The sequence below is a fragment of the Spea bombifrons genome, chromosome 1 (genome assembly GCF_027358695.1).
Source record: "Spea bombifrons isolate aSpeBom1 chromosome 1, aSpeBom1.2.pri, whole genome shotgun sequence".
Classification (NCBI taxonomy): Eukaryota; Metazoa; Chordata; class Amphibia; order Anura; family Pelobatidae; genus Spea; species Spea bombifrons.
Window position 1 is genome coordinate 131,609,512 of NC_071087.1, and position 21,238 is coordinate 131,630,749.

At 35.0% G+C, this 21,238-nt stretch overlaps 1 protein-coding gene across 1 annotated transcript in view; it reads right to left on the reverse strand.

The window, feature by feature from the left end:
- The window catches only part of PRDM6 (PR/SET domain 6), a 58,055-nt gene extending 39,281 nt beyond the window's left edge, over positions 1 to 18,774 (reverse strand). The window contains exons 1-2 of the mRNA XM_053473970.1: positions 18,318 to 18,774; positions 6,039 to 6,346 (exon numbers count right to left, since the gene is read on the reverse strand). Of these exons, the coding sequence (XP_053329945.1) occupies positions 6,039 to 6,346; positions 18,318 to 18,771 (762 nt within the window). The 5' untranslated portion in view covers positions 18,772 to 18,774. The remainder of the gene's footprint in view (positions 1 to 6,038; positions 6,347 to 18,317) is intronic.
- Between the last annotated feature and the right edge of the window lie 2,464 nt (positions 18,775 to 21,238).

Below are 21,238 nucleotides of genomic sequence, written 5' to 3' on the forward strand. Positions count from 1 at the left end.
CAAGCCTTTCTCTACTTACACTTTGCTAATTGCTATACATTGTAAAGCTCCATCCCGTCACATGCAAGACAGAGGTCTGGTGTGGTGCCACTGATGTAGGGGGCAGTTAAAAGAGAGATCACTGGTCTCCCCAGCTAATTAACACTATGGAGGACAGTGCCAAGTCGGCACAGCCTCTATAGTCATTTCTGCCTGGTGCCACACATCAGTAAAAAGGCAGAGCGCTGGGATATAGAGCCCACACTCAGCATTAAGGACGGCGGTGCAAAGAGTGTGGCTGGTGGCACTGCCCTGGGTTATGCATTGGAAAGAGCATTTACCTACAGGTTGTGAAACTAGACTACACTGGAACATCATTATGCATGAGCTCATGTGTTGGTCTTACCACATTAGTCTGGCTGCATTACAATACCAATCCTCGCTTTTACTAGCATGGCCAGTGGCAATTTGGACATTGTGCATGCTTAGTGTTCAACAGTTCCAATGCATTCAATGTTTGCAGGGAAAGGCAATAGTTGAGATATAAGTCTTGTTGGCAGGACTGTCCTGGCAATATTATATATATTATATTTATATATAAAGGTGAAAAGAGTAGACCTCTTCATCTTCAAATGTCTTAGTGGTAGTTGAATTCTAGAATGCTAAAGGAGTCAGGCCTATTGCTTTGTCCTCTACTGCCACTGTATTATTACGCTTAAATACATTTAACTTTCCAGACATTACATCTGTTACAAACAATTCTCCTTCATGTTCGGTGAGATGGCTTCATTAACTGAAAAAAAATGATAGTCATATGTGAATTTAAGCAATTGATTTGAGGAACCGGTAAACTGTCAGTGCTTTGCTTACTGCTCAATCTCTGTAACCTGACATTTATGGTGCGCTGATTGGCCCCTGTCAGTGGTGGCGGCTGTAAATTTCCATTGAAAAGATTTGTGTTAACAGCCTTCAAGCAGGCAATGTGAAGGCTGCCTGACAACTGTTTGACCCTCCGCCCTTATTATAGCTAGTAAATCAGGCCTAGAGCTATTAGGTTGGGGATGGAGGCCTACATAGACATGACAGAGGGTCAGCCCCTGCCACACGTGTAATAATAAAGGTAGCAAATACATGGCAGATAAAATAAGAGAAGGGCAAGAAGGCTTTATAGATAATACAGCAATACATTCAATATCACAATTGTAAGCTTGCTAACATGCAGTTTAACCATATTTTTGCCCAAAAGAATAATGTTTGTAATAATAAAGTGAAAATGTTTCTGGGATCTTTCTAGGTCCCAAAGATGGAATATTCCTCGAGTGACTAATTTGTATTAAAGATGATCCAGAGAGGACTTGGTTCCTTGCATGGGCTCGTAAGACTACAAGGGCTACCTTTATATAGCCTGCACTCAAAGGCTATTCAAAAACATAATTCCAATTTGTTATCCAAAATCGAAGTCTCCTAATATTAATTGATTAATGATGTAAATGTTCATTGGCTTTACCTATGGACTAAAGTGCAATATTACGTATTAATTCTATTGAAGATGTATCCATGTATGGAACTGATAAAAAAGATTTCATACTGAATTGACATTAACTTTAGATTGAAAGGGTCTGGCATGGCTTCATATACTTTGATTAATTGTAAAGTAACGCACTGATAAGCTGCTATAGGTAAGGGGAAATTATGACTATTGCTGCAAGAAATCTGCATTGTAGAGAAAGCAGCTCATTGCAATGCCTGTAAGAGAGAACAGGCAGAAGGTAATTGGAAGCAATAACAATCCATCTCTTTAATGTAATGATTAAAATAATATAATTGATCTTAAATAGTCATGCCTTTCAATTGTCTGTAATAAACAGTTGCTTGGTTCGTGTTTCATCTGCAAAGAAAGAAAGAAAGAAACACATGCGCCTTGCATTTCTTATTGACATTCTTTAAAATCAATATATCTTGTTTCTAGGTTTGTTACCAATAATCATAAAACCCAAAGTATGTATATATCTTTCTTTCTTGCAAACATTAAAGCACACACTAGATAATTATTTTATTATACACTATTTTGATTAACTTAAATATCACTAACCTTTAGTGTTTTAAACGTGATCTCAAAATAGCTATGAGCATAATATAATATATTGAATAAAAGACATGTAACACCTACACAGGGATGTAAAGCCAGCTATGTAATTTACGTAAAGCAGAATTATATATATATATATATATATATATATATATATATATATATACTGGACAAGTTGTTTTGATGAAATGGGTATGTCTAGATCCAATTTATATTAGCCGAGGAATGACAAGCTGTTTTTCCTTACACATTTGTCAGTGTGCGACATTTTATCATGATTGAATTACAAAATGGAATTCTGGGTAATACCACTTAGGCCAATATTTCTGAGGAGGGTACTTCCGTAAGGCCACAAAACCCTTAGGTGGTATTTGGTAGGAAACAGATTATTGCTTACTAAAGAAAAAATATATTAGAGGTGCATAGTTTGAGAATTTGGTTGCATGAGATAAGTGTAAAACGTACATTTTATGTTTTCTTCCCGCATTTGTATAATAATAACGTGTGTGTGTGGTCATGCCACTTATTTAGTAAAAGAGTGATTTGCTTAGGGATGTACCAACTGGATTGATATGAGATAGGTCAAGTGAGGTGAACTTGGAAACAGCTTTGGCTGAGTCTCCACATTCTTCTCCATCATTGATGGACCCTGTTCTGCATATTTTTTTTAAAATAATCAACCAATAGTATCCTAAAAATTCACCTATGAGTACCAACAAATTCACATCTCAGAACTCTGTCTGATTAAGCATGTTATCAATGTACACAAATTCTTCAAGCTTATTTATTATTATTATTATTAGTTATTATAATGTATCTGAAATTCTAATAAAAACAATGACCATGTGTTCACAACTTCACAATGGATATATAAATTACCAATATATAATAAATCCTTTTTTTACATAGCACTGATTTCATGACACTGGTTACTTGACTGTGATAAGGGCATCCATGATGCAAATCATTCAAGGCTCAGAATATTATTTTTACATGGTTTTCGAGAGCTCAAATCCAAAACAAAAAATGGAACAAACCTGTATGATACAATCAGAGAACGTGTTAAATAAATAAATTGATTATTTTAATGGCAAGCAGATAGATTAGGTTGTAATAAAATATAAAATAAACTGGACTAAAGGAGCCATGCATATTTATTTTAAAAAAATCAGAAAAAATACATGGCGTGGACAGTTTTTAGGTGACATGGAGAACTATTTCACTGAAAAATAAATAAATATGTGAACCATTTGACAATTCTGTGTAAAATGTGTGCAAGGCATATGTGGGAGTGCATAGGGCCCCCGTTAAGCTCCTCTCCCACGGCTCATGTCCTCAAATAATGGTTCTCTAGATGCATGCCTTACTAATATAAGAAATTCAGCTCTTGATACATGTCAGTATGGATGTATCAAAATATGGTTAAATGCATTTACAGTTTTGCAAAACTATTCAATTAGTCTAAGTTATTTTTCTTGTTCAACTTCCGGATTTTTCCCCCATAGAAATGTCGGCTTAGAGAGCATGCATTCCTGAAGTCTAGTCCTATAAAACTGTGATGTTAAGCAGAACGGGGAAACCATGTGCAACTAGATTAATTTATCTCCCGGGAATAAAGGCACATTAATAACTGAGATAATGTTTTCCTACACGCTGGAATCAAATGTGCCTTTTCAATTCTTTATTAGCAAACGCATAAGGGGAAAATTATCTCACACTCATCCATAATACCTAATTGCTGAGAAAGTTTCTGCCGTACATTGCACAAACATTAGAGAAGGATTGTTCCCATTACTTCAAAATGAAAATGACCAGGAATTTTCATAAGGCATAAAAGTATTGTTGGCAATAATGTTGTGTATCCAGAGTGAATGTTTGCTTAAGTCTCACACTGTTTTTCCTTGAAACAAATCAAGGTTGCATTTGTGCTCCTATACAGCATGTGACACTTTAAATCTTTGAGAAATGGAGCATTAACAAAAATGTCATTTCTCATATCACATTATGCTCTTGCTATATATATATATATATATATATATATATATATATATATATATATATATATATATATATATATATATGTGTGTGTGTATATATATATATATATATATATATAGATATATATATATATGTATGTATATTTTAATATTTTCATCAGCTTTTTCATTTGTTGATGATTTGATTTTCCTTTCATTTTTCTTTCTTCCACAAAAAATAAAAAAGTGTATATGGCGAACTATAGACAAGAACTGGGAAATGTTTGTATAAAGATGTGCGGAGAGCAGGAGAAAGTACTCTCATTAGGACAATCCAGACAAGCACCTTCTTTGCATTGTGTGAAATATAGAGCTACGTTAATTGTGTATCAATAAACCACTACTTTTTTGTTTGTATATGGCCACCATTGTCTGAGTATATTAATGACAAAATGTGTTTATTCCATGCACTTCAAAGATCGGAGGAGTTTTACTGGTTCTGTAGTGCAAAGGAACTGACAGGTGTAGATTTTTATAAATGTGGTGAATTGGAACAATGCTTGGGTAGGTGTAGATACTGGGTTTAAATATTGAAATTGGAAACAGAAACAGATTTCTTCTGAATTGAGTTCCTGGCTCAAGAAATCTCTTCCTATTAAACTAGTTTCTCGGAATTTTAACTGCTATTCAATACTCCAAACCAACCACTTTTCCACTTAATTTTAGTAACAGTAAAAATATACATTTTTGAACGTCCAAAAAATGTCAAGACAAACAAAATAACAAATGATGTATCTAGGTCTATATATCTCTGATTAGTATCTCTATTTCTTATTGCAATCTATGCAATGATTGCTTTTCAATTACATGTTATAGATTTCTCTCTAGCATTGACTCTAGCCCGGTATCTACTAGACTCATGTATACCAATTGTAATTTGAATGAATGTTGGCAAATTCTTGCATTTGTAAAACGAGGATGGATCTCGAAAAAAATCGAATGTTACAAATGTAAAAGTATACATCATGGGAAAAATAATACCAATGCAACATAAACTTTACATGGTATCTCCCTTGGAAAGACTACTAAGACGAAGGATTTAGGAATAATTGTAGACAACAGACTTAGCAACAGTGTGCAATGCCAGTCAGCAGCTGCAAAGGCCAATAGGCCATTGGCATGTATAAAATGGGTTATTGATTCACAAGAGGAGAATCATCTTTCCTCTTTCCAAGTCAATGGTAAGACCTCACCTTGAGTATGCGGTGCAATTCTGGGCACCAGACCTTTAAAAGGATATTATGGAACTAGAAAAGGTGCAAAGGAGGGCTACAAAATGAATAAGGGAATCAGAGTTATGAAGAGGGACTAAAAAAAGTTGCATGTATATATGCTACAAAAACAACATCTTAAAGGGGCTATTATAACATTATATAAATATACAGTGAACTGTTCATTAATAGAAATGTACAAATAACAATAGGTCATCCCCTGAGACTGGGAGAGCCCAAATTCCATACACAACAAAGAAACGGATTCTTTCCAGTAAGGGCAATAAAGATATAGATTTCACTGCCAAGAGAGGTGGTGCTATCATATGCAATGGATTCCTTCAAAAAAAGCCAAACATTATAGAATAAACATTAATATTTTAGAGCTTCCTGATCCAAGGTAAAATCTGATTGTCTTTTGGAGATAAGAAGGATCCCCCCCTTTTTGGATCAAAAGCAGGAGGGTTGAATTTGATGCCCTTTTTTTCCACCTAAATTACAATGTTACTGTTACGATGTATTACTGTGAATGACCCAAAACAAAATGAAAAAAATGTTACAATCATTTTTGGTCCTTGTGCACATGTCTACTATTTTCTATATAAATTGTCAGTGGAAGTGTGTATTAAATTAACCAATTCAGTTGCACGTGCATTTTGTTGAATAAACTATTTAATAAAGTTAATAAACTATTTAATCAAGTCAGTTAAATCATGAACTTACTTCCCAGAGGTGTTGTGTGTTTCGGATGGCTCCTGCCTGCACTTGATCAGGTGACACAAGGGCCCCTTGGAACGGCCCAATCCATGTGCCTTGTTGGATTCTTTGAGCTGCGCAGATGCCGTAAGCTAGACCTGGAACAGTGCTGGTGCATAGACACACCTCTCGTGGAAGGTCACGCAACCATTCTGGTATCTCTGGTGGAGGAGCCACTGATGCAGTGCTACTGGTGCCAACTAGGCGGCGCAAGGAGTGGAGTGGTCCATGCATGGGACATTCTCCATTACGGTTATCAGCACACATGTCACACCCTGCAATGCAGAAATAAGAAAATACAAATCTATAAATGCATATTTATAAGGTATTATGAAACTTCATAAATATCTAAAACAATATGCTGACTTTTTGCACAACATATGAATATATATTATATTATTTAAATAATCCCACCATTTTATTCTGTATTACATGCTGAGTGAAATCAGATCACATCCCTACTTCATCCGTAGCTTCAAGGATTGCATTTTGGGAGCTTTTTCCCTAAAGAAATGAAGGATAACTGCAATAATTAGATCCGAGAGGGCCATGCTAAGAAGTGCTGCTTATGGCCCTCCAGTAACTTAATGCCACCAGGATCCATTTGAATGTATGTCTATAAATCTGTTTATGGTGTCGATGTACCTGATACGCACTTTCCATAGGAAGCAGACTGGTGTCCATGGAATAAATAACTTTTAGAGAACTGTATAAAGGCCAGCAGTTCCAATGATTCATTGATACAGTAATAACACAAGCTAGTATTTGACCCATTATAAGTAACCTTTAAACATTCCATTTCTGTTCAATGCATTCAGCTAATTGCAGAACACACTGTAAAGTCATATGAGAGTATGTAACAAAGGAACTCGGAGACTAAGAATTATTATTTTGTGTTTCACTGCATTATATGAAGGAGTATATTTCCATAAAGAATGAGGTTCTACTGAATTTAATTAGGTTTTTACTGTATAAATTCCTGGTTATTAATGGTTCTCTCGGAGACATGTTGTCTACGCATATAATATAAAAGTCATCCATCCTACAAATATTTTCAGACTGAATGTTTGTATTGAAATATTCTACATTTTGTCACTATGGGGCCCAAGGATCTCTCAAATGATTTTTTTTTTTTACAGAATTTAGAAGGAAATTGATATAGCGATGGATGTAAAACAAATACAGCTGATGGTAAACTAGTGCAGTAGGCACCTTTGGAAAACAGACATAATGAAAATCAATGCTATTTATGGGAAAACATATCATAACTATGAGGCCAATTGGCCTACACTTGAATAGAATGAGTTTACAAGACATGGAGTTTTGGCTTGGACTGGAGGTGCTATTTATCTTGTACATGTGGCAAATTGTTCTTTCAACTGAATTAGAAGTTTGGAAGTTCAATAAAATAAAACATTTAAATAAACAGTGATCTTATAGATTCTTTCCACAGTTTGCTAATGAATTTACCTTACCACCTCCTTCTATCAGGTACATCATTTTAGGATTGCTGATAATGCAAATTTATTGCTTGGATGTCCAAATAGCAATGAGAGAAAGATGGAAATAATAATCCCCAATTCATGATGTGAACTGGAGAGTAAAGCGGGGATTATAGACGGGTCAGGGCTCCTGATCTCTCCTGACTGTTGCAGCACAGACCTCCAATGCAGCTCCCATGTGGCCATCATGCAAGTGCTGCATGGTGGCTCTTCCTGTAAGGCAGCTGGGTGACGGTGCCATAACTATGCCCACTTTTAGGGCTGGCCCCCCATCCTGCCTCCTGTCACTGAGTAAAACTGCAGCATTTTGGCTCATTTTACCAATATTTAAATCTGACACTGAAGGAGAAAAGAAAATAAATCCTGGAAGCGCAACAAAAAAAAATTTTGTTGAAAATATGGAAAGACATATTTCTTGTATAAGTAATTGCTATACGGTATAAAAGAAAAGGGAGGATTTCAGGACCTAAATATTACAACACAAAGCCAACTGGCTCATCATAACAAGGAAACACAAGGTATATCTATGAATATGCATTTGGGTAATTTGTGCATAACAATATTCCATACCGTTGTAATTATGGAATCTACTTTGTTCATACAATGATTCAAAAACAACACATGCAGAAAGGTTGCTATAATGACTTAAAATAATCGCTTTTACTGACAACATGTATGGCAAATGAAAGCACTTCTGTCCAATCCTGCTCAGGTCAATAGTGATCAAATGTCAGTGTCCGTCCCTTGAGGCCTGTTGAGAGGCCTTGGTGAAATCCATTGCTCTTCTCAATGTACTTGTTAGTGACAGGTGTCCACATAAAAAAACTGTTATAATTGGGAAGGCGCTGGCAGCCTGTGTAAAAGGCCAAGTATGAAGCGCTGCGACTGATCGTGTTTCTAGATGTGCAGAGGTGACTCAGATCACTACGAGGAACTTTGTATTATTACTCTATGGGCTGAGCCTTGATGGACTCCCCTTCACCTAATATACTATTACATTTAAATTAATCCAAAAAGTATAACTGGTTTAATGAATGAAACCCGCCAACTCAGCAGGTCTAGAAACCTTGCCTATCACCCATCACCACATGATAACGTTTCAGAGGTGTCCTATCCACCAAATATAAGGAGCAGTGTTTTCATTCTGAAAAGGTCCCCATACACCCGCCATCACAGAACTCTCTGTGTGCTGTGAATTTGAAACTCATGCAAGCAAAAAACATGCGATATAAAACAATAAAGTTATTGGACTAACAAGGCAATCAAGATTTGCTTTTGTTCCTGTTTTGTAAATAATAAGCATAAAAGACGACAGTGGCCATCTTTAAAACGTACATGTGTCACGTATATATATGTACATTCGCAAATCACAGACTACAGAATTAATTAGTGCAGACTGGAAATAAGTAAATATGTAAGAGGCGTAATATAAGAGTTTTTGTTACAAAAAAAAAAAATATTGAGATTGTACCGTTTTGCAGACTCGAAAAATGTGTATTGCCCATTTTGTGGTTATTTTTATTTTACTCTGTTATTTGCTTAAAAAATGTATGTAATGAACATGTATATGTTAAAGGGACAGTCTAGGCTCATGTTCTAAAGTGCACATGATTGTTGTAGTTTTTCTTTAAGACTGTGTTAAGGTCAGAGCGTCTAACCCGTTGTATATATTCAACTATTTTGAGCAGCGAAAGGCATAGAGTGATGCAATTCCTTCGTGGGCATGGGAACTGTGGCCAATACTTTAAAAAGCTATGTCTGAGTGAACAAGTTTATGTCCATAGCTATTTACATCCCACTTAAGTGTGGATTTAATATAAGATACTAATGCTTTTGAAATTCCAGTTCTCTAACCATATAGCTCCTGAATTATTATCTGCCAGTCTCCTATTAGCCAGAGCACAGACAGCTTTGCATGACATATGATGAGATTAGGCATATTTTCCTACAAGAAAGATAAAATAAATAGATATCTGTTCATGAAAATATGATAAATATGTAGCTAAAATAATTTTATAGATAGATAGATAATATAAAAGCTGTTGATTATTAAACGCCTTTAAAAATTAAAAATAGATTTAGATGTGAGCGTTCTAAAGAAAATAAAAATAACTGATCTGAGAATATTACTGCAATTAATTCAAAAAGTGTTTATATACATTTTGTTACACTTGCTAGTTACAATCAAACATAAAAAAGTTATATATATCTATATGTATATAAAAAATGTATATATACATACATATATAAAATAAAATAAAAATCTGTTTCTGTCCTTAAGAAACATTGTATATCAATATATCTGCATATAACCTTATTTGTAAATGTAAAACCTGTTCTCACGGCTTTTTATTATGGAATTTCAAAATCATTTAAAAAGTCTACAAGTCTAGGAATAGATTTTCTTTCCTTTTTGTTAATTTATGTTTAGAGGAATTCTAAGTCTGAGTTAATTAGCACTTTTTTTTATTATAGATTGTAAACTTGTACCAAACAGTTCTGCTCTCCCCTTACATGCTTTGAATCTCACCATATACTCGTATGGTGTGTCTCGTCAATGAACACCGCTGTAGGATTTGTTGATATTTTATAAAGGAACTAATAACAGTATTTCGCAAGATAAATCGATGCACTGGCCTCATGGTTTCTAAAAAAAAATGTACAAATGCTAAATAAAAGACAAAAATAATATTTTACTATTTTTATGTTACATACAAAATATAATTGAGTGGTTGTTACTAATTACGGATGTCAAACTTGGTCCTCAAAGCCTATAATTAATCAATTACTGATGTGCATCACTAGGCAACGTGGCATAGGTTATATTAAAATTCTGGCATGTCTATAACCCTCATGGAATGGAACTTGACACCCCTTCTGTAAATGAAGAATATTAGGATACAATTTCCAATTTTATAAACCAATCAAATAACAGCCAATAAAACGCCAATAATTTTAATTAATACATACAGGCCTAAATGTAATTTTACGATTATTCAGAAAAATGTAATAACAAACCATGTAATACACTGAGTTCCTGTAAGAACTTGGGTATTATATTAGTTGGCAATATGCTCTGATATTTTTGTTATTTATGCATTATTTTATGAATTAAATAAGATTTTGTTCTGTTAATTCCACATAATTTGCTTACTGTCTAAATCACAGGTAACGTCTTTCTCTGCCTTCTTATAAGAATATACGGATCTATAATTGAATCAATACCGATGCTTAGCTTATCTTTAAATGGACTAACTAGAGTTTTCTATACTAGATAACTATACTGATACATCTTGAACTGAGTGATCACCGGCTGATCACCTTATAATGTTGGCAGCAGAAAGAGGAAAGCATGGCCTAAAACACATATAGAACAGAGCATTAAAAAAATCAAGTGGTTTTCTATTTGTAGAGCTGGATATATTTTTATAGAATATGTTGGTTTTTTGGATCCAGCAAGATAAAAGTAAATATAAAGCTCATTATGATATAAAATATCCTATAGATCGGTATAAAATGCCAAAAGTTGTCAGCAGTAGAAATTTAGAAGTGATTGGTTACAATGTTGGTAACTGTATTAATATACAATGAATTTATTAATTTTTAAGGGGAAAATGGTGGCAAAGCTATAAAATACCAGAATATTTTGCAATCTCACAAATCATATTATTCTGGCAATTAATATGTTAATACATACAAGACCATTCTATCAGTAATGGGGTTAATTTGCTGACAGTGTAATGTGAGTCAGGATTTGCCTCTCCGAACATGTACATTAACCTGAACCACGTACTGCAGGCATGGAGAGGGTTAATGACCGTCAAATACAATTCTACAATGTAAAGGCCGCTCATTCCAATTGATTCGGTTTCATATGATCCTGATCCATAGGGGGCTATTTATCAGACATATTACAAAAATGCTGCCCTACATTATCAGTCAAAAGAATCCCCGTACTTCATCACAGAGCTGGATTCTATAGCCTGTGATAAACTGATAATGGTGCGACTCCCAATATTACTCCCAATGTAGACTTCTCTCCCAATATGACAATATACGATGATAGAAAATATATCTCTGTAATATGAATTTTCCTTAATTTGCATGAAAGTAAATTTCTCAACAGGCCTTCCCGGAATGGGTGCCTTATTGGCAGGCGACCCTCGCTCCTACTGCAACCCTCAGAAAACCATAATGGTCACATTTTTCACAATGCAAACTGGACACTTCCATAAAGCGCTGCTCATGCTTTGAATGATAAGTTGATGTGGCCTATTGGTGTCCTGTCCACACTTGTACCTGACTTTTACCTCACCATTTGTTCCCTCAGGACCAAGATGGATTTTCTAAAAGAAAAGCACGAGCTCACATGATTTTTGGGCCTCCAGTCAACATTGCACATGCTAAGCTCCTCTGCATGCTCACGGATGTCTCATGAGTAGTAACGGGCTGGCGCATGCTTAGAAGCACAAATGGACCACTATTTGGGTCGCAGGGAAAATTTTTGACATTCTTCAACACTGTAACCCTGGACAGGTTGTTCCTAAAATCACTCCCCTTGTCTTCTTGGAGTTGCCCTTCTGAGAACCAACACTAATCAGAGCACATCCAAAGATTAGCTCTACCCACAATGAAAATGATCACCATCTTCTCCGATTAACCACTTAAGAGAGTTTTAAAGTTTTTGTGTAGATCAATAACGGCTGTAGACCCGTCCACTAAATCGCACGTGTGTTCAGGCAGAAGTATTGTGGCACAGGATGTATGTCATCCATATGTATTGTATTTGAGAAACACATCTTTATACTATTCAGAGCCGTGGCTATAATTTGGAACATTCCTGGCCGGGCCTTTATTTTAGACCACCCTGAAACCTAATATTGTTCTAAAGAGAATTCATTGATCTGATACCAACTATATCAGATTTTAAAACAGGCTAATAAACAGCATGGTTTCTCTTTTATCATATACTAGGGGTATTTGTGTTACATAAAAGCACAGAACGTGACGGCAGATAAGAACCATTCTGCTCCCTGCCCCTGCCCATGTAACGACTCAGGCCTTACTCAGTCATTGGTCTTGGTATTTACATACAGTTTTAGCCTTTACCATGTCTGCTGGGAAACTGTTCCATTTATCTACCACCCTCTCAGTAAATTAAAACATCCTAACATTACATAAAAACCTCTGACCCTCTAATTTTAGATTATGACATATTGTTCTAACACTTCACCTTCTTTGGAATAAACTCTCCTCTTGCACTTTGTTAATTTCCTTTAAGTATTTAAATGTTTCCATCGCATCGCCTGTCTCCTCTTTCCTCCAAGCTATATATATTGAGATCCTATAGTATTTCCAGATAATGTTTATACTGCAAACCATTTATCACTTTACAGTTAGACCGTACATAGATGCAGGAATTATATGTATTTTTGGAACAAAAAGTTTATAATTTACCAATATGCCCGGAATCATTTACCCCGCTGAATATTTGCTTTCAGGCACTGCATGCAGCACGCCATTGTGTAAACCATCTCTGCTACTGGAATACCCAGAGTTACTTTAATGTGTTAATACAGGGCAGACATACCCTAATTCAGATGCCTGACGAGTGAATGAATGAATAACACCCATTCCCTAGTCGTTAAGCAGTAATAAGGCTTGTTGCATTGTATTAGAGGACAGAATATAATATTTTTGTCATTCTTTATTTTTACACATTTTCATGAGTATCAGCTAACGATGAAGGAAGTAAGCCTGTCCGTCCACATCATCCTATTTTATAGGGAAATATAAAAATAACATTGTCTACATAGGAGTAGGGGTGGAATATGAATTAAAGCATTTACCAATTTGTAACATAAATTATCTGGTGAAGTATTGATAATATGACATTGAAACGTATAGTTCAGTATTCTGTAGAACTGCATGTATTTTTATGTGATCTTTTTATATATCCTCTTTATACAAGTAAATGCAAATGAAATGGGATGAAAAGGCAACCAAAACTACTGTGGGATGCGGAGGGAGAACATGAGATGTAATGTAAATGCATCACTAATTAGGAGATGGGCTAATCAGAGTCTGAGCCGCCATCGGTACAGTGCGGCCAATGTACTGAGGCCTTAAGTCATTAAGGGGCTGCTACTGGTCAGGAATCAATTAGGATTATGTATAAAATGTGATTCTGATGCAAAAGTGTTAAAAGTGGTCTTATTGCCATAGCAACTAATAATAGCATTTTTTAGTTGCGATTGTGATGTCATTTTTTACAAAAATCTCTTTCATTCACCATAGTTTTGTTGCTAACATATTATCCAGATGCACCTGGCGCCTAAAGGATTTTTAAAGGTTAAAAAGGATTTTTTTTTATTTTTTTTTACATTAAAGATTTTGTCACTCTGTAAAAACACTGTGTGTAACTTATAAGGAATTATATATGTGTGTGTTTCTCATTTGGAAGCATCTTCAGAAACCAGTTAACATATCGTTAAGCTCCATTTATTACAATTCGACCTGTTAGAATGGACAGGAGATAGCCCTCCATCACCACCCCAGACTGCAGCCACTCCACTTTACATAGAACTGCATAGCATTCATAGAAAGTATGCTTTAGTGACAAGTTGCGACATTATTTTACAAATAAGTAATTCCTTATAATGTTCTTTATTTTGGTTTATCATTCAATGCTGATTCAATTTAAATTACTATTTATATCAGCACAGAATAATATTATTTAAAATGTTGCAATATACATATATATATATAAATACAATGTTATAATGTTATTTATGTTCACCACATAACAATATATTCATCTGCATTTTTAACTGCCTGTATTGTATATCTATATAATGTTATATAATTGACATTTAATATTCTATTATTTCACTATATGCCAAATTATGGTTTTATACTTTATTATCCTGTACCTACCTGCTATGTACATTCATTTTCTTAATTTTAAGTCCTTTTTCTATGTTACAAGATGTCACTGTTTAAATCCACATACAATGGTACATCATAATGATCATATAGTCATTCTATTACTGTGTATAGAAAAGTATCATACTATAATATAGAATATGAATATTAAATATATAAAGAAGTTATTAAATGGTCACAATGGTATACTGAATGTATTAATGTCGGTTCTTTCTCATTATAAATCTCCTGTAAACCCGATAACATAATTTCTTTATACAGGAATTTATTGATGTTTTATCACAAAAATAAAAGAATTTTTAAGGAAAATGAAATAAAATGCATGTGTGGATGGGACTTTTGCTAGGATTGATTGTATTAATGAATAAAATGTTTGATGTCAGTGTGAGAAGGTTAAAACGAGAATATTGTGTGTATAATCCATGCTCCCTGCCCCTCAGAGACCCCCATATACAATGTACAGATGATGAATAGGACCTGGGAGCTGGGATCGATGCTGCCTCTGTGCTGGCTCCACTCTCTCTAACAAAACTATAGGGCAATTAATTGTGGCTTGTCCCCTCATCCTTCATCTCCTAGTGGCACATATCGATGGAGATTACTGCTGATGGACCATTTTATCACCTTAAATAAACAGCCACCACCTTTTCTAACCTCAATCTAATATATGACTGAATATACTGTGTAGGGTTGGAGGGAGGGTGCGAAGTAGCCCCCATCATCATACCTCTGTGTATTCCACGATTTTTGGCAGCACCAAAACATTATGGTGAAGAATACTCATACTGACCCAGAACAAATGTTATCCTGCACATTGAGCCTAATGAGTGAGATAGGAGCTTGAATGCAGGGCTGATGGGAGTTGTAGTCAACATCTTATGGATGTGCTCTCCCTATTATAGCATGTACAGAGCAGTATATTTGAGGTATGGACAGCGCTGGGGAGAGAAGGAGTCTGAGATCATCCTGCAGCACCGTAGTGTTACCAGCCACTGATTGATCAGAAGTATCGGATCTGCCCCTAAGCCTCACTTATATCCAGCGGCTCCATAGTTAAAGATCTAATGCCTGTGTAAGAATTAACCCTTTCGCCCCTGCAGAAACCATGAAAAACACCCACTTATAACCATATTCCTACCCCAAAATATGACTTGCCCGACTCTATCATGGCGCTTTTTCTGAGCAATATATAGTCTTGTTTCCTTATGATTCGTAAATAATAATAATAATAATAATAACAATAATAATACATTATTAAGCATTAAATTATTATTATTATTATTGTTATTTTTGAATATGTGAGCCCATATAGCTTTGCACTAGCTAACATCACTGATTCAATTTAATACCGATTCGCTGACCCATCGACGGTCATTATTATTATTATTGCTTGATTTATACAGCGCTATCATATTCCGCAGCGCTGTACAAAGGGTGAATGGGACATAACAAATAGTGCTTCAGATAACAATTTGGACTTCAACGAACAAAACGTAAGAAGGGCCCTGTTCAAAAGAGCTGTCATCAAAAACTTGCTAGATTACTTCCAGTGAGTTCAAGCGATAGAATGATAGCAACAGCGCTACGGAATCTGCTGGCGCTTTATAAACGGAATGTAATGTATATATATAAATATATATCTCTATATATAGATATATATATCTATATATAGAGAGATATATATATATATATAGATAGATATAGACATATCTATATATATATATATAATGTATAATATAATATATATAATTATATAAATATATAATGTATAATATATATAATAATTATATATATATATATATATATATATATATATGAGATGATCTCTTTTGCCTCAATTTACTGTGATGAAAATGATATGTGACCCATGATATGTCAACATGATCTGCTACCAGTTTACTATCTTTGACAGCCCATCAGATGTATATATATGTTTTATAATGTAGTTATTTTGCTGTCCTAAATACTACATGTATATTTCCAAGTAGTTAGAGTATATATATATATATATATATATATAGATATATATATATCTATATATATATATATATATATATAGTTAGATGATAATATGATACTTTACACTTAAATCCAGCCTTCACTAATACTGACTGCATTTCCAGTTAAGTTCCACTTTTAGTGAAAGTTTTCAGTAAATCGGGCATTTTAAGTTTTTTTAAGGATTTTTTAAAAAATATATATCCTAGATATTATAGTTTTTATTTCTTGTCTTCATTTTTTGGAAATGCTATTTATTAGTATATTAACCGTATTTAGCAGCTATGCTTTTTTGTTTTGTTTTGAGTCAAGATACTATACAGTAATACCAGATTGCTATAGAGTAACATAATAAATGTATTCTTAATCCATTGGTTTTATCTGATTAAAGGAGATTAATTGGTGATTAGCTGGTGTTATTGGGTTACTGTTAACATTATACAAAATACAACGTTAAGAATCGATTTGTCCGATATCTTTACATCGACTCCACTATGACATGAAAAGTTTCTAAATAAAATAAGATTTATCTAAGAAAATAGTAATTCAGTCTTTTTTCCAAACTTTTATAGAGCAAAGTATGTTACGTTCGCTCATATAGATATTGTTTGTTTACTAACTTTAGTTAAAATTGATATTGATCATAATCAGATACCCCTCAAAATATAAATTGCCGATTGGATTGAAAATATGAATACAAATAAACTTTTATAAAAATATATTCTGTTGTATAGTCTTTGCAGATTTTTTTATTTCTTCGTAAGCGAAATAAGTGATTTTTTCCGAAGATTCAAAAGGACTGAAAATATCCTGCAAAATTATATAAATCTAGATATATAGTAATCATAAAATGCATACATGCCTTTATTAACTATTTGAGCATATTGCCACGTTATTATTATTATATGGATATTTTTTAAAATACTTAAGTTCAAATTATTAATAAAAACGAAAAGACCCTCTGAAGACAACTAGCCAAATTCTTGCAAAAAATGACCGAATAATTAACATGTAAAAAGCAAATCTGGGTCAATAAAAAAGGCCATAATAATGCATATAAAAACAAGCATACTAAATATTAATGCTTTGCTGGTTTTATTCTGCCTAATGTATATTTTGTGACAGCTCGGCTAATTAGAACTAGGTCAGCATCCATTGTGTTGTCTGAGCATACTGAGACTGGTAGTTCATATTATGATGGACCTGCCATAAACGTGTCACTTCTTATTTTCCCCGAAGACACAATTCAAACTTCTATATCTGTTATCTTCATATCCAATGTTTCTATCTGATACAAGGACTTCTATATAACGGTCTATTCTGTCATTGTACAGCGCTGCTAACTGTAAGGGCGCAATATAAATCAATAAATAATAATCCTTGAAAGACTGTTCGCAAACCACTTTCACTATGACATTCAACATATGACATTCAACCAAAATGTTTCGCATCGGTTCAAAACTAAGTAATAACAGATAAAACAGTAACAACAAATAACAAATAGTAAGAATAAGTAATAAAATATTACGTTTCTAGTATCAATGTTGAATGTTGTCCATGGCAGCGCATATATATATGTATGTATATATATATATATATATATATTAAAAAAAACAAAAGTTTAACAAGGCATTAAATAGCTCATTCTACCTTCCCCATTATAAAGGTTCAGAAATGTCACTCTCATTCCTCCACCTGTAGGCTTGTACCATACAGGTGCCCAGTAATGTGAGCATTATTGCTTGTGTTTGTGTTGAACCCTCTGGCTTAGAGTGTTAGTGTGTATTTCTGGCGTACATACGGTTATTGGGGTCACTGGTGGGGTTGCTGAGAGGGATGATCTCCATCCTTTGCTGTCCATACAGATAGTAGTCCAACTCCTCAGGGCTGCACTGGAAGTGGCTGGGTGACCCCTCGGTGAACTTGTGGCCCCCTAACTCCTTTCTTTGGGGTGCTGCGATCTCAGTGACAGGAAGGGCTCCAATAATAGGGGGTATTGCGGTGATCCCGGCCAGAGAGGCATGGGCAGGGGGTGCAGAAGACGGGGTGGAGGAGCTGGAGGATGAGGTGGAGGAGAGGGAGGCTGGCCGCAGTCGGAGGCTGTCTGTGGCGAGATCAGGCCTCTCAGGATGGGGTACATGGCTGAGGACTGTACTCTTCACATGGCCCTGGGGGAACAGTTGCTGCCAGTGCTGTAGGTATACTGGGTCCACCTTGAGGAAGGCAGATCCTCCAGCTTCTCCAGGCTTCAGCATGGCCAGGACCTAAACACACAACAAAGCCTGAGTCCAGAAAACCATCAACATGCAGCCCATGATCTCCACAGAGTATAAAGTGTTAATAAATGTGACATCCCATTCGACCCCATAGAATGTGTTCAAGATCTGGGAACTGCCATCATATACATGAAGGGTAATGTGATAGCATTACATTGTATGTATACACAACCAGGAGACAAAGACCCAAAGTATTGCTCCAAATACACAAGTTACATCAATGTATTGTTTACGTTACTGTGTATCAACTCATCAGTCCAGCCAGGCTGAAACATCAATGTGTAACCCAAAACACGTCGTGATGTGTGTGAAGTTGGTTATAATTAGTTATAATTAAAGTGTTTAGTACTTTGTGATTGCAGTACACGGGTTTAAGGAAGAAAAAACCCCAGATACTGTGCATGCTGTTAGTATAGCTGTGTATGTGACAATCTGTTGTAATGCAGGCATATAGAAGTCAGCAGTAGAGATGCAGCTCATGTGCTCCTTCACAACCCAAACAACTTATATTTCCGCCCTATGTACTTACCTGGTGGTGATCCTTCCAAGAAATATCTCCGAGGAGGCTGAAAAGGTCCAGATCTGTGCCGGGGGTATCCAGAGCGAGCTAGGGGTGGTGGGAGTCTGCGGGCTGTGCGATCGCTGGGCAGGCTCTGATCACACTGTGCAGTGCTGTGTGCTCTGCTGCTCTCTGGCACACTCCTGCTGCACACGTGGGCTGTACAGCACCAAACACAAGTGTCTGTGTCTACAGCCCCACAGTGAGGGGAGGCACGGGGGGCGAGGGGAACTTAACCCTTTAAAACACGACCAGTCTGTCTGCTCCAGGAAATGTATGCAGACTGCAAGCTCTGCAGCCCAGCCAGCGCTGAGAGCCAGCAATAATATCAGAACTAATGTTTCTAGATGGATAGATAGATAGATATTGGGGTAATCACAAATGCTTACATCTGTATGTGAACACAGCCAGAGATTATCCCTGTGCCCAGAATAATAGCTAATAATTTTAAAACAATACTGAAGCAAATATTTTTAAAGACAATAAGGGAACACGAATTTTAAATTACCGTATATTTCCTTTGTTGATTGGAAAAGATTAAAAAAAATCAATGTATATATATCAGTGTTGTTATACAAAGGACATTTTTTTAACATTATTTTACTTTCAGGTTTAGGGAAACAGAACCGTTATTTATTCTACTGGAGGTAATCTAACAAAAATCTATACCATTGCAAATGTATATAGTACAGTTAATAAGGTATTAAAAATAAAACATAATAATAAGAATTATATATATATATATTTGCGAAATTTAAATTCGGAATTATAGCCTCTATCCCCTATCAGTTAACCATGATCGATAACACATGTTAGAGGCATCTGCAGAATCATCTTGTGAATCCGTGTGACATATGTTACAATTGGGTTGTTAGTCATCCCCTGTCTAATAACTAAGATTTAATTGTTCTTCTAAATATTCACCTTTAAAGTGATTAGGTTATATTAACGAATGGTCCTTAAATCTTTCCTTGTGTAGAGACACAAAAACGCCTAAAATGTCATAATTTATCGTTAACAAAATGTTAAATTCATGTCGATCAGTATCGCTGCGTTAACGAATGATCGCATTTAGCGCTCCTTACGCAATCTACAGCCTCCCAGTTTGGGATCCCAGTTAGTATCGCTTCCCTTACACTCCCCGCATACATTTTTAACAGTCCCTGAGAAATTACTTGGAACTGGGACTGTGTTTGGGGTCTGTTGGTGAATGCGGCCGGAAAGTTTTACAAGAATACGAACAAAGCGACTTGTAGAAACGTTTCGACTGCTTTATTTTGACAAGGTCATCAGTCATCCTCAGCACGGATTGATAACACCGATGACCAAGGAAAACAGAGCCTGGAAAAGACGGATTTTCTGCAAGTAAAAGACCACTAATAACTTAGATCAACCTGATAATGTCAGCCCTCACAGCTTCTTAAATCTCTTCTCCATCAATCTGCTTTCCCTAAAATTCGCTTTTTACATAAATCCATCGAATTTTTAAATAACAAAAATAAAAACTTTGACATTTAAAAAATATAATTAATAAAAGTTAAATGGTAACAGTGCAAAGAAATCAAATAATATAAATTATATGTATTTGATAATTAAATTACATTTTTGCCTTTTTTATTTTAAACGTAATTATGTGCCAGGATATAAAAAAAATAAATGAATTACATATAGAATGGAGCACAAATGAGTCTTTGCTTTATCAAGAAATTGTTTAAATACTGTATGTATTTTCTCCTTAAGACAATTTAGATTAACCCTTTGAGTGTAATGAGTTAACTCTTCCACAAAAGCTTGATATCCATTTAAAGCGTTTAATGTGTTAATACTATGTGTAAGTTTACTGCAGATTTTTTGCATGGTTACATTGTTTGTACTGGTAATAAAATA